Source organism: Ovis canadensis, chromosome 3 (genome assembly GCF_042477335.2).
Source record: "Ovis canadensis isolate MfBH-ARS-UI-01 breed Bighorn chromosome 3, ARS-UI_OviCan_v2, whole genome shotgun sequence".
Lineage (NCBI taxonomy): Eukaryota > Metazoa > Chordata > Mammalia > Artiodactyla > Bovidae > Ovis > Ovis canadensis.
In genome coordinates, this window is record NC_091247.1 from 194,855,938 (window position 1) to 194,870,478 (window position 14,541).

The window sequence follows — 14,541 nt, forward strand, 5'->3', positions numbered from 1 at the left end:
GCTGGTGTTCCTTTTGAGAGCCATTTCTGCTGACATCTTGAAACCAGAAGTGCCAAGAGAGGAATGTAGTGGGTCACACTGAGGCTTTGGGCAGATGGTTATGCTCCTCAGCCGAGGAGGCTTCACATACAGTTTTAGAGTAGAAATTGCAGTGTAAATTTAAGGCTTAGAAGAGGATGGTAACCAAGAAAAACCTTTGCAAATGGCCTTGTGACAGCATGTATTAAGCATAGAGAGTCTGGAAGTGGAGGTGAAGATACATGTACAGTGGTTTATCAATATTCCAGTACAGCACAGTACAATGGTATGTTCAGTGGTACCTCTCATTAGCAATATTTCAGAGCAGTCTGCAAAATTGCAGCTAATGTCAAGGGTCAATCAATGTATTTCCACAGTATCTGCATCTACATTTCTGATACAATGCCTAAAGCATTTATTTCTGATTTTCAATAAATAAATCTTTAGCCTACCCAGAAGAAATATCAGGGGAATTCAAGTTATAAAATATATTCTCACTGTGGTGCATGCTTAGTCAGTCAGTCGTGTCTGACTCTTTGTGACCCTTTGGACTGTAGCCTGCCAGGCTCCTCTGTTCATCGGATTCTCCAGGGAAGAATACTGGAGTGGGCTGCCATTTTCTCCCTCCAGGAGATATTCCCAATCCAGGGATCAAACCCGTGTTTCCTGTGTCTCCTGCACTGTAGGTGGATTCTTTACCCACTGAGCCCTTGGGTAGTCTCTAGTTTCTCTGGCAAGTTGAGAAGCTAAGCACTTGGCATCTCTATTGGACGTGGAGAAATAGTCCAGGGTAGTGAAAAGAGTACAAGATTTCCAGTCACCTAGGGCGGAGGCCGAAGCTTGGCCCAGCCATTTACCACCACTCTGTGGCCTTGGCCAGTAACTAATCCTCTTCCTGTCTCAGTGTTGTCTTCTGTAAAATGGGGCTGGCAACAGTCTCAACCTTATGGAATTTTTGTGGGTATTGGCCGTAGCATGACTTAAGTGGCTGACACTTGCCAAGCAGCTAAAAATGGGATTATTACTATGATACAGAACTACAGTGCTTGCATTCTCTTTAACTTACATGCAGGCAACTTTTTTTCCACGTTTTTGAAATTAAAGTATAGTTGATGAGATGGCTGGATGGCATCACCAACTCGATGGACGTGAGTCTGAGTGAACTCCGGGAGTTTGTGATGGACAGGGAGGCCTGGTGTGCTGTGATTCATGGGGTCGCAAAGAGTCAGACACGACTGAGTGACTGAACTGAACTGAACTGATTTACAGTGTTTCAGGTTTACAGCAAAGTGATTCAGTTATATATATAGAGAGAGAGATAGATGTATGTATTGTTTTCAGATTCTTTTCTATTATAGATTATTGTAAGATATCAAATACAGTTCCCTGTGCTATACAGTAGGTCCTTGTTGTTTATCTGTCTTATATATAGCAGCATATATTTGTTAATTCAAAACTCCCAATTTGTCCCAGGCATCGTTTAATGTGTACCTAGTACACATTAAAGAGACATAAGACAATTTCTCCAATGTTTGGCTCACTGAACTCAATCTTATTCTACTTTTCAATCTCGTGATACGGAGAGAAATCATTACACTCTATGTTTTTTTGAGCCTGTCGTCAATTAAACATCAGCAGGGCTAGGTTACATTATGTAAGAGCTGTTCCACTACATTAAATTGAAGGACTTGTCCAGAAGTGGAAATCAAGTACAGAGGAACAGCTGTGAGACCTCAAGGAAACCTAAACTTTCTAGGATCCAGACCGGGCATCTGTAATGTGCTGAGCTTGGGTTATGTGGTTTCAAGGTTGCTTCTAGCCTAAATGCTATGTTTCTGTTTGCTCAGTTGGCAAGCTTAGAGCTTGTCTCAGCAATCTGATTTTTAAAGTTTTGAATTCATAACTCATGGAATGATGAGTTGGAAGAGACATAGAGACCACCCAGGGTTAACATGTTGGTTTTACAGACGAGGAAACTTGGATTTGGAGAATAAGGCTCCTCACCCTCCTTCTGTCACATAGTTCATTTTTGGTTGAACTAAAATCAGAACCCAGGTGTCCTGACTCCTAGATCACTGCCTTTTCCTTGATATTGTGTGGCCTCTTTCCTGAAGATGGGGTATCACATTTAAGGACAAATTATAAAGACAGCACAGATAAGCTCTGACTGACTCTGACAACCCAATCATTTACTAACTACAAAATTAAATAAAGCAAATTGATCTGACTGTTAAAAGGACTATTTGAAAGGTTTTTACGCTCCTATCTATCCATCTTCTGGTCTTCTAAGAAGATGCATTATTATTATTAAAATTTAGGGATAGCAAGAGGATCACGGCCGCCATGCTCTCTGTCCCTTCATCTCTGGGAGTTGCATTTTGGTACCTTTGAAAAGCTTTGCTTTCCACTCACCAAGTTTCTAGGATCGTAAGTTGTAACCTCAGAAACTAACACTTAATCTGTAACTTCCCAACTTTATACTACCCTGTGGTCAAACATATTCATTCCTGGTGAATCAAAGAAATGATGTCATATTGACTAACCAAAGTCACCATGGGAATTTACTAATCATGAGCATGATCACAGGCTGGACATAACCTATGTGAGTAACCAAGAAATAACAAATCAAATCAAACTGCTTTGTTAGATGGCAGCCATGTTACAAGTCAACACGGTGAGTGAGTGGTGTCTTGTTAACCAGCCAGTGTTCTGGGTGTCTGTCCTGTGGTTCTGGCTCAGAATAAAGTCCAGGGTTTCCTTTCTCACCCTGCTCAGGCTGAGCCTCCTGTGGAAGCTGCTCCTTGTGACATTGGAGTAGAGAGAGGAAGTTTGGGGTATTTCATTGGAAACCACTTTCTGTGAAAAGCCACGTGCAGCATTTATTCTAAGAACTTGTTTGGATTTTAGTTACTTTTTGGTGAAAGGAATACACTTTCTGTACTAGGAGAAATCAGTTGTGAACATTTCTTTTTAAAAGGCTGGCTTTTTTGTAGAAAGAGGACAAAAGATAATCAATTTAGGGTGCTTATTTTTTGTTATTTTAGTGAGATGCAAGGCATTCAAGTCAGGTTCCTAAAAATTAAGAAAAGGAACCGGAAAGCATTCAATTATGAAAAAAATCTTAATGACACATTATATTTTAGTTTCAGGTTATAGTCAGTTGGTATACAGAGAAAAAGAGGACTGAAACAGTATAAAATGAGTGGAGAAAAGGCTGAGAACCAAGCAAACATACACAGAGAAAGATACAGGCAGTGAAAGGAAGACAGATGAGAGAAACCAGACGGTTAGAAGAGAGAATGATTTTGGGGAGCTTAGAAGAAAGGACAGTGGAGCCAGGCGACTCCTCCCCAGCACTTAAGTCGGATTTGTCGTTATTTTCACCGTCTTTGACTGAAGTCTTATCCTCCACCTAGGCTATCACTATCAATTCCACCAGCACAAGAATCGCACTGGGTTTGGCTCCCTATTGTTCTCCCGGTGCCTAGCACAGACAGGGTCAACAAGGAAGAATTAGTCCATGAATACATGAACAAAGGAACAAGTGAAGAAAGAATGTGTAAGGAAAAGAGTCCCGTGGCCCAACAGCTGGGGCAGCGGTCCCCTGAGAACTGCTTTTGTTTCCTCAAAAGCAAGAGACTGTGGACTGAGCTGACCTGGCCCCTGAGATACCTATGATAGCAGTTTCTTTGGAGGCAGTTTCCATCTCACCCATGTTATCTTTGCTAAGCATTGTTGTCATTGTTCAGTCGCTCAGTCGTGTCCAACTCGTTGCAATCCCATGGACTGCAACATGCCAGGCTTCCCTGTCTTCTACTATGTCCTGGAGTTTGTTCAAACTCATGTCCGTTGAGTTGCTGATGCCATCTATCCATCTCATCCTCTATTGTCGACTTCTCCTGCACTCAGTCCTTTCCCACCAGTGGGGTCTTTTCCCATGAGCTAAGTATTAGAACAGTGTTTGTCTCTATTTCTCTAGGAAACGTTCTAAAAGCTGAGGTTTTCGCCACCTCCGTCATGTCTCCTGGTACCTCCTCAGCCCAGATCCAGCCAGCCATCTGAGGCTGTCACACCTTTCTGTTCCATCCTGGCTTCCTAAGTGGCACTAGTGGTAAAGAATCCACCTGCCAATGCAGGAGACACAAGAGACTCGGGTTTGATCCCTGGGTCCAGAAGATCCCCTGGAGAAGGAAATGGCAACTTACTCCAGTATTCTTGCCTGGGAAATCCCATGGGCAGAGGAGTCTGGTGGGCTACAGTTCCTGGTGTCACAAAGAGTAGGACATGGCTGAGTGACTGAGTATACATATGCATATCATTTTATTTTTTTTTTTTTTTTTTTTTTTTTTTGGCTGCACTGGGTCTTACTTGTAGCATGCAGGATCTTTAGTGTTTGTTGTGGCATACAGACTCTTTTTAGTTATGGCATTTGGGAGCTTTTATCTGCAGTATGTGGGATCGAACCCGGGCCCTCTGCATTGTAAACATGGAGTCTTAGCCACTGAACCACCAGGGAAGCCCCATTTAATCCATTTTATGTGTAAAGTTTTGTGCTGTTCAGTACATTCACGTCATTATGCAAACATCCCCACTGTCCATCTCCAGAAATTTTTCATCTTCTCCAACTAAAGTTCTCCAACTATACCCATGATATACTAACTCCTCAAATTCACTGATATTTTATCAGATTTCAGACTTTCTTACTCTAGTATTTTTATTTCCTGAAGTTATCCTACCTTATTATTATTCAACTTTCTGTCCACAGTCTCCTTTCTGGCCAGAAGGCCTAGATACAGACAGGTCTGGGTTGGGCTTCCAGCAAAATAATTTGCTAGCCTCAGTTCAGTTCAGTTCAGTCGCTCAGTTGTGTCCGACTCTTTGCAACCCCATGGACTGCAGCACACCAGGCCTCCCTGTCCATCAGCAACTCCTGGAGTCTGCTCAAACACATGTCCATTGAATCATGGATGCCATCCAACCATCTCATCCTCTCTCGTCCCCTTCTCCTCCCGCCTTCAGTCTTTCCCAGCGTCAGAGTCTTTTCCAGTGAGTCAGTTCTTTGTATCAGGTAGCCAAAGGAATGGAGTTTCACCTTCAGCTTCAGTCCTTCCAGTGAATATTCAGGACTGATTTGCTTTCAGATGGACTGGTTGGATAAGAATCTTCTCCAACACCACAGTTCAAAAACATCAATTCTTCGGTGCTCAGCTTTCTTTATAGTCCAACTCTCCCATCCATACATAACTACTGGAAAAGCCATAGCTTTGACTATATGGACCTTTGTTGGCAGAGTAATGTCTCTGCTTTTTAATATGCTGTCTAGGTTGGTTATAACTCTTCTTCCAGGAGCAAGCGTCTTTTAATTTCATGGCTGCAGGCACCATCTGCAGTGATTTTGGAGCCCAAAAAATAAAGTCTGTCACTGTGTCCACTGTTTCCCCATCTATTTGCCATGAAGTGATGGGACCAGATGCCATGATCTTAATTTTCTGCAAGTTGAGTTTTAAGCCAGCTTTTTCACTCTCCTCTTTCACTTTCATCTAGAGGCTCTTTAGTTCTTCTTTGCTTTCTGCCATAAGGATGGTGTCATTTGCATATCTGAGGTTATTGATATTTCTCCGGGCACTCTTGATTCCAGCTTGTGCTTGCTAGCCTCAGTTTCTGCATTTGTAGAATTCAGATAAGAGATAGTACAGTAGATAATACAGATTCTAAATAGATAAGAGAACTGGAGTTCACTGGGTTGTCTATTATCCATCCCTCCTACCAGTCCACACACTAGTGTTCCTCTCACCAGCCACTGCTCTGCTGACATACCTAGCTTCCTGATAACCTTTGTCATTCTGATGCCCTTTCTGGGGGACACACCATCTTGTATCAGTTCAGCTCTTGGCCTTAGCTGCACACCCACCTGGGCTGTTGGTGAGCCCTGATCTCTGATGGAGTCATTCCAAGGTAGGGTTTCCCACTCCGCCCTGCAAGCATTCAGTGGTCTCTATTTGGCTTCTCTTCCCCAGTGGCTCAGACAGTAAAGAATCAGCCTGCAAGACAGGATACCTGGGTTCGATCCCTGGGTCAGGAAGATCTCCTGTTGAAGGAAATGGCAACCCACTCCAGTATTCTTGCCTAGAGAATCCCATGGACAGAGGAGCCTGTTCATGGGGTTGCAAAGAGTCGGACACAACTGAGCAACTAACACTTTCATTTCTCACTTTTCCCATTCCTTATGCCAGCCACTTCAGATCTTTCCTTTTTCACTCCATCTCCCTAATCTGCCACTACCCTAGTGGTTCTTGTTAATCTTCTATGTCTCCATAGATCGGACTTCTTAAAACTTTAGTGCACCTACAAATCATGCAGGCTCCCTAGGAGGTTCTGATTTCGTAAGAGGTGGTGGGGTTGAAATCTGCTCTTTTTACAAGCAACCCCAGGGAATTTTGACAGGCAGACTACCCAGTCCACTTTTCATGCAGGGCTGTCCTAAGCCACAAGCTCCTTGAGAGCAGACATTTTGTCTTACCTGATTTTCATCTTTAAATACCTGGCAATAGATGTTGAAGCACTAATCGAATAAATCTGGCTGTCACTCTGCACTTCAGAATAAGTTACCATTCTCCTTTGAAATGCTAATTAGCTACAGCTGTTTAAATGCAGCTTAACTCTCTTGAATATTTTATCCTATCCTTTATCAGCCCTTTCCACTGCCATTGGGGGTCAGGAACTATAAAGAATGTGTTGTTCTCTGACTAACAACTACCAAAGAAACCAACCAAAGGGCCAGATGAGATTTAGACAGAAGTGCCAAGGTACGGAGGTTGGACGTTTCCCCTTTCCCCTTAGGGAAAGAAAGAACTCTTCCTGCTCTTGTTCTAGGCATCAGCTGGGCAGATGCCTTTGTAGCCACTGCAGTGGTCTTTTCTGGAGTGGAAAGAATCTTAAGCAGGAAGGTCACTGCTAGGGATACTGGGAGAAGGTGATTTAAGGAAATAGGTAAATATAGACTGGGATTCCTGATCAGTGGCTAAAAGGCTTGTGTGTATGCTCAGTCACGTCTGACTCTGCAACCCCACGGGCTGTAGCCTGTCAGGCTCCTCTGTCCTTGGGATTCTCCAGGAAAAAATATGGGAGTGGGTTGCCATCCCCTCCTGTGTTGGATCCCTACCCAGGGATCAAACCTGGGTCCCTTGTATTGCAGGTGGATTCTTTACTGCTGAGCCACCAGGGAAACCCAGCCAAAAGGCTAACCTGCCTTCAGACTCTAGCTCTGCCAATTCCTAGCTTGTGGTGAGGGTAATTAAACTCTTGGAACTGCTCGATTCCTCATCTGTAAAATGGGAAACTTTCTTCAGGATTGAAAGATGGGATACAAGTAATTCACAGGGATTCTATGATGTTGGGCAATCAGGAAGAATTTTCAAGAGATGTGAGTATCTTGGTAACCATCTGTTTTTACCACAGTGGAGGGAACACACACACACGTGCACTTACACACACACACCCCTACACTCTCAGCCTGGAAAAACAGAAGTGGCACCTGCTATTGCCCTCTGGGGAAGTCTAACTCTAAAACCCCATCCCCACTGTAATAAAATGTTTCCAGAAGGAGCAGACAGGCTAACCCAGGGCCATGCCCTCCCACTTCCCTCTTCCCCAGAGCCTGTCTTGGGGAAGTGGGAGGTAAATGGGCGTGGACACCTGGAACTGAAACATGCCTTTTATCATCTCCTATTCCACCACCCCTTTCTCCTCTGCGCCAGGGCATGGATAGGGTAGGGAGGATAAACAGCTCAGGCCTTTACTGTCCCCACACACATTTGGATCTGCTCTTCTCAGCCTCCAATGCATAGCTCATCATTCATCAAGATTCACTAGTTGCCTACAGGTTGCAGGATGCTGTCCTAAATGCTTTACTGGGGACCTCCGGGGTAAACCATAAGAAATTCATTCCAATATTTAAAATCTTCCCTCAGCTCATGAAGACTAATGTGGAACCTTCACTTCATTCCCACCCTCAACCTCTCCCCACCCCTGGCCAGAAAGAGTACCTTTTGCTTTGAAAGTGCTAAGAATGTTAATAATGTGTTCAGTTGCTCCGTTGTGTCCGACTTTGTGCGACCCCATGAACTGTAGCCCACCAGGCTCCTCTGTTCATGCTTGCCATTTTCTTCTCCAAAATGTTAATAATAATGAACCCTTCTAAACATTCTTTACATAACTTCAGGCTCCCTTCCATATTTATTCCCTTGTTCCTGCACATTTATTTGCTTTCAGGAGAAGAATTTGGACTGGTTTCCTCGGATGCGAGCTATGTCCCTTGTTAGCAATGAAGGTGACAGCGAGCAAAACGAGATTCGGAACCTGCAGGAGAAGCTGGAGTCAACCATGAGTCTGGTCAAACAGCTGTCCGGTCAGCTGGCAGAACTCAAGGAGCAGGTGGGTGCCCTTCGGAGATGGAGCTGGGTGGTGGTGGTGGGGGTGGGGGTGGTGATGGGAAATCTTTCACCACTGTGAGTGAGAGAGACTGGAGAATCCTGGCAGTGAGATTGTTATCCACGGGATTGTAAATCACAGTAAAGAAACTCCATGCTATGTTGTAAGAACCACCTCTCGGCAAGCAGAGGCTGCTTCTGCTTATCACACGCATCTTGTGTGACACTTCTTCTGTGGAACAGGGAAAAAGGAACACATACTGAAAGACAGGGACCACTTTGGACTTTTTGATAAAAAATCGTATATTCTGCCATCACAGCAATTATTAAGTTCATCAGAAAAGCAGATCGTCATTAGTATCTATCATTTCAGTGCTACAGTCAATCCCTTCCTCACGTAAGATTGTTAGCCTTAGTAAAAATAGTATCAAAAGTTAACTGTGGTCGCTTTTAAAATGACTAAGCTGATGGCAGTGATGATATGTGACAAGCAGGGGCTGCTTTAAAAGAACCATGGTTCCTCTTTCTTAACCACAGAGAGGGGTTTGCTGTGTTTCTCTGCCTATGGAAATTCATTTTTAAAAATATTTTCCCTTTTTCAATAAATATTCACTGGGAAATATTCACCCAACACTGTGTGTTCCACCAGCGCTGGGAAGGAGTGAGAAAAATCAGCTTAATACACTCTCTCTTTTCCCCCCAGATGACAGAACAAAGGAAGAATAAGCAGAGACTGGGCTTTCTCGGATCAAACACACCCCATGTGAACCATCACATGCCACCACACTGATACCATGGGGGCAGCCGTGACTAGCCTTTCATCAGTGTGCTGCCTGATCACTGAATAAAGAACTGAGACGGAGGGGAGTGAACAGTGCCTATTGTTGAAAAGTTAAAAACAACCAAGTGCCAAGATGTTGAGTGGTTTAGCTCGGAGAACAATTTTTAACTGTGTTTTTCATGGTTGAGAAGACCAAACTTAAAATGCAGCCGCTAGAAAGCACACATCACGCATTCTTAATGCAAAGTGAAAGCCGCTTGCTCCAGTGGACAGTGAGAGGAGGAGGGAGGCAGGGGGGAAAGAGATGCAGGGCAGAGAGAACTACCTTTGGCTGAATCGATAAGGGTCTGTTTTGTCTTTAATGCTCACTGCAACCTTTGTCATGATTGGTTGGAATGTCTTTCTTTTAATTATGGCATCTGGGTCAGTGATACAGGAAGTCATATTTTGGTGGCTAAGTTTTACTAAGGGAAATAACTAAAAAGATTAAAAATGAGAGCTGCAAATAAAAAATGTTAATGCTTCCAAATCGTAGCCATCACAGGCAATTTCCTTATTTATAACATGGAACACAATGGATTTATGGCCCTAGGAACTAGTGCTTTGGAGCTTATGTCCCTCAGCTGACAACACGACTGGAATATGATTGCTTTCTCCCAGATTCAGAGGGACTCTCGTCAATTCAGAGCACAAAAGGAGGCTTTCATATAATTTGTTAGCATCATGTTTCAAATCATGTAGAGACTAAGACTATCAAAGATTTGGGAACAAAAAAGCTGACAGTAAGCCCCAGAGAAGAATTTTTTGAGAACGTATGTGTGCTATTGAACTACATTGAGATTAACAAATGAAAATGCTTAAAGGTGACAGGAAATACAGAGAAACTTATGATGGTGGCATTGCCTTTTATAAATCTGGAGTAAAAGCTATTTGATTCATGTTTGCTGTGCTTAAGAACTGAGTGGTTTTATTTATTCTATTCCTGCAGTTAGGAAAACAATCCAAGAAATGTATTGAATACTCCAGAAAATACAACGTTTCAATTGTATATTTTAAACTCTATAAGTAAGAGCTCTGCAAAAGGTAAAAAGATAATAATCTCTTTCTCAAATTGTTTTTATGTTAAATTATGCAACCAGAATTTGTAGAGGGAGAAAATAACCTGCCATGCCTGTGTTAGTCTCAGAGACTATGTCTTTAGAATGCTAAAGCAAAATTCACATCATGAAAGTGTTAGGAGAACCGCCATATGGTGAGAGAGCAAGGCACTGACACCAGACTCTGGGAGGTGCTCAGCAAGCTGACCTTTTCTGTTTGCTGCCCCCAAAAGAACGAAATATTGCCTTTTAAACTCTCGTGTTATTACCACCAAGGTTTAAGGTCTGGACAGGATTCGCTATGCCCCTTTTTAAAGCTTTTGGATTATTGGAATGTAGTTTAAGCTATTGGCTTCTAAAATTCTCTAATCACGGTCTAGGAGGATGATAAAGGATGCCCAAAACCATCCTTCTTCCATACCCCATTAAAATGTAGACTTGGAGGAAAGCTGTGGAAACCCAGAGCAGTGAATTTTTGAACTGAATCTGCTGATAACATGCCCCTCTCCAAATAACTCCCCAAGTTAAAAATTCCTCACTCTGATGTGATAGTATTTTTCTGGACTGGTCCCTGAAGGATCACGATCAAGTGATACTCAGAAACTGAGCTATATGCAACACAGAGCCTAGGACCCAGTGGGCATTCAGTGAATATATGAGAAATTCTACGTCATTCAGTCCTAATGCTTCACTAAAACTTTAAACCATATCACATTTTGATTTTTAAATGACTTCACCAAAACTGAAGTAGACCAAAGCAGCCATTTTTAAAAAACCACAAAATAAGGCCCTTCTTGTTATTAACAGTATTAGATGAAAAGTACCCTTTTAAAGTATTTTAACTAGGCAGGTAGGGAGTTTCACAGGCAGGGTAAAGTAGTAAATACTGGCTATATTGCAGTGTCAGAACCTATCTCTGTTTAGCACAAGCTAACATGTTTCTGACAGATGTCCCAGCATCAAGAAAAAAAAATCAGTTTGTACAGATGAGAGCAACCTGTCAGATGAACTACCTACTTTTTTCTTACACTTTTTTTTTTTAGGGAAAATGAGTCATTGGATATGTACCTGCTATCAAGAAATGGCCTAACCTCTCCAACCACTGTGGAGTGGCAAGTCACCATATCACAGTGTGTTTTCTCCTCTGAGAAGTATTCAGAAGGGATTGCAACTAACCAGACTCTTATTTAATCAAAATTGAAATATTGCTCAGTTGTGTTTCTCTTCTTTCCTTCCTCAATACTTTGAGATTATTAAAGTAAAATAAAGGAAAGCAAACAAAAGAGGCAGCTTTCAGGCTATTAAATTCATGATGAAGCAGATAATCATGACATTCACTATAAATTTATATTTGTTTTATATATGTGTGTTAATGCAACTGGAATATTTGACCTAAACAAGTGTCAATTAACATTCTCATATTTATATAGTGATATTAAAATAAGTACAATCATCTTTGATTTTGATGTTGAGAGAAATGTTTTACTGTTATTAAAACCCATATTGGCTTAAAAGTATCAGTTTCTGCAGAACATAATTTTTAATTTCAAAAGGATTTGATTCCCCTACATAGTCCACTCTGAAGCCCAAGAGTTTCATGCAGGTATGTTTTAAGACTATAATACTAAAAAATAAATTTTATACGTGTAAAATTAACATATTTTACCTTTTAAAAGTTTGTTTAGACAAGGGCTTATTTTCTTGTATACTGAAACTTTTCTGTTGGTGATGAGGATGCATTTTCTGGTGGATTATTGATAAATCAGGAAGATATTCTGCTCAAGTCAGAACTGTTTGCTTTTTTCCATATTCTCAGCTCACAACTCATTGTTTTGGTTGTTCTTTTTAGTTTATAGTTGTTTTATTAGAAGCAGTAATGCCAAAGGGTCCACCCTCTGTCCCCATGCCCCAAGCCTGAGAAAAAGCAGAGCAATTGGGGATCTAGAGACTTGGGGAGGGAAAGTGCACGTTGGGACTTCACTGTTATTAGGGGAAGGACTTCCATGGTGCCTCAGTGGTGAAAATCCCGCCTCCGCAAAGCAGGAGACTCGGATTTAATCCCTGGGGATGGAAGATCTCCAGGAGGAGGAAATGGCAACCCACTCCAGCATTCTTGCCTGGGAAATTCCATGAACAAAGGAGCCTGGCAGGCTACAGCCCAGGGATCGCCAAGGGTCAGACACAACTGAGCTAGTAATAACGTAGTATGATTAGGGGAAAGACAGAGTAAAGGGTAGATAGTAGGATGAACAGGGCTTACCCTCCAGGGACCCAGTAGACTGGGACATAAGTAAGTAAATATTGCGCAGGTATAATGATTTAACAGATTACAATCTCAAGAGATAACCCTTAAACATGCAAAGAACAGGGCTTTGTGGAGAGCATCTGTAAGAGATGTGTTCCCTCCAGCAGTCCTTAAATCTTTACAGAATCGCCTATCAGCATATTCTGACCCACAGACCTGTTCCAGGAAGCCCTGACACTCAATGCAATGCAAAAAGGGCGTGCAGCAGGCATCTTAAACACAAGTGCAGGTGCCCATAGGAACCAGAAAAGTGACTAGTATGAGTGCAGCTGTGAGGGGCGCATTGTACGTAGGGAAGGGGAAACCCATGGGGAGCTTTCTTTTTTTCAGTTTATTTTATTGAAGTATAGTTGATTTACAGTGTTATGTCAATTTCTGCTGTCCAGCAAAGTGCTTCAGTTATATATGTATGTACATTTTTTCATATTCTTTTCATCATGGTTTATCCCAAGATATTAAATATAGGTCCCTGTGCTATACAGTAAGGCCTTATTTATCCATTCTGTATATACTAGTTTGCATCTGCTAATGTGGGGAGCTTTCTGTGTACAAATTTGACACCTAATTCCACTCTGAAGAAAATGCCTGAGGCCAGTTGAGGCTCTCTAGTCATTGGTGGCTCAGCTGGTAAAGAATCCCAATGCAGGAGACCTGGTTCAATTCCTGGGTCCAGAAGATCCCCTGGAGGAGGGCATGGCAACCCACTTCAGTATTCTTGCCTAGAGAATCCCCATAGACAGAGGAGCCTGGCAGGCTGTAGTCCATGGGGTTGTAAAGAGTTGGACACGACTGAGCAACTAAGCACAGTCACTCATTTGTTATCTCTGAACGAACTGTTGGTAAATCTACACCATTTAGTAGAAGAAAGTACGCTACACCAAAATGGAGCAGGGGAGCTAAAATGCATGTGAAACTCAAGAAATCTGAAAACAAAGCCAGATTTCACCTCTGAACTGAGTGTTTCCACAGACTTGAGTAATGGATGAAAGTATCATACCAGTTTTTCTCATTTCACCAGAAGCCTTTTTTCCCCCTGCAGTAGAAGATTGCCATATTTGCCTCAAAAAGTATGATTCTAATATATGTCAAGACCAGATAACTTATAAATTATTATTAATAAAGTTGAATTTGTAAGACTTTTTTTGTGTGTGATACTTCAAGTGCTTTGTCATTTTTTAATGTTTCTAAATACTATATTGGTATGAAAATCATTACTAGTGCTATTTTACATGGTGACTTGGGGGACCAAACTTTGGCAGCTTGAACTACACTGGTAAGATAGTTCAGGTGGGCCATTGTGCCCAACGCTTACTGGGAATTGGCCCGACTCCCAATTGGCCAGCACCTCCTAGTATATCAACATTGTGCTGACACCCAGCAGGGGCTCCATGGGCACAGATAATATGGTCATCCAGAATTTCCTAGTTCTTAACCCCCAGAGCATGGCACAGCTGAAATCAAAATGACTTGCATGAATCACGTGCAAACCACGAAGAGAATTCTCTGCTCACATGGACATTTTGCAGTGTCCTTGAAGCTGGGTGACAAGAATTGTTTTGTTTGAGATCTGAGGAAAGGCTTTGGGAGGGAAACTGAACAATGAGTTCCTCTTCCAGTGAGAGAAATTGGCACAAACGGAGGATACACGTGGTGGGGAGCGTCATGGACACTGGAAAGTGACCCTGCATTTGACTGTCAACCGCGGTGCTTTGAGGAAGTCTTAGGAAGCCAAGTCTTCAGAGCACAAAAATCTGCAGGCCAGAAATCTGTGTACTCGAACCGCTCCTATGTCCCTCCCTGAAAGCAGAGGCACTGGCATATCTCAGGGAAACTGCCACGTGGAACGCAGAAACACAGAGACCAAACTTGATGAAGGTAGAAAACTGATAACAGAAATGAATTGTTGAACAT

General features: G+C 42.4%; 1 protein-coding gene across 1 annotated transcript in view; it reads left to right on the forward strand.

Moving 5' to 3' along the window:
* ITPR2 (inositol 1,4,5-trisphosphate receptor type 2) overlaps window positions 1–13,769 on the forward strand; it is a 599,561-nt gene extending 585,792 nt beyond the window's left edge. Inside the window, exons 56-57 of the mRNA XM_069585523.1 lie at window positions 8,290–8,451; window positions 9,151–13,769. Coding sequence (XP_069441624.1) covers window positions 8,290–8,451; window positions 9,151–9,237 — 249 coding nt within the window. The 3' untranslated portion in view covers window positions 9,238–13,769. The remainder of the gene's footprint in view (window positions 1–8,289; window positions 8,452–9,150) is intronic.
* The last annotated feature ends 772 nt before the right edge of the window (window positions 13,770–14,541 follow it).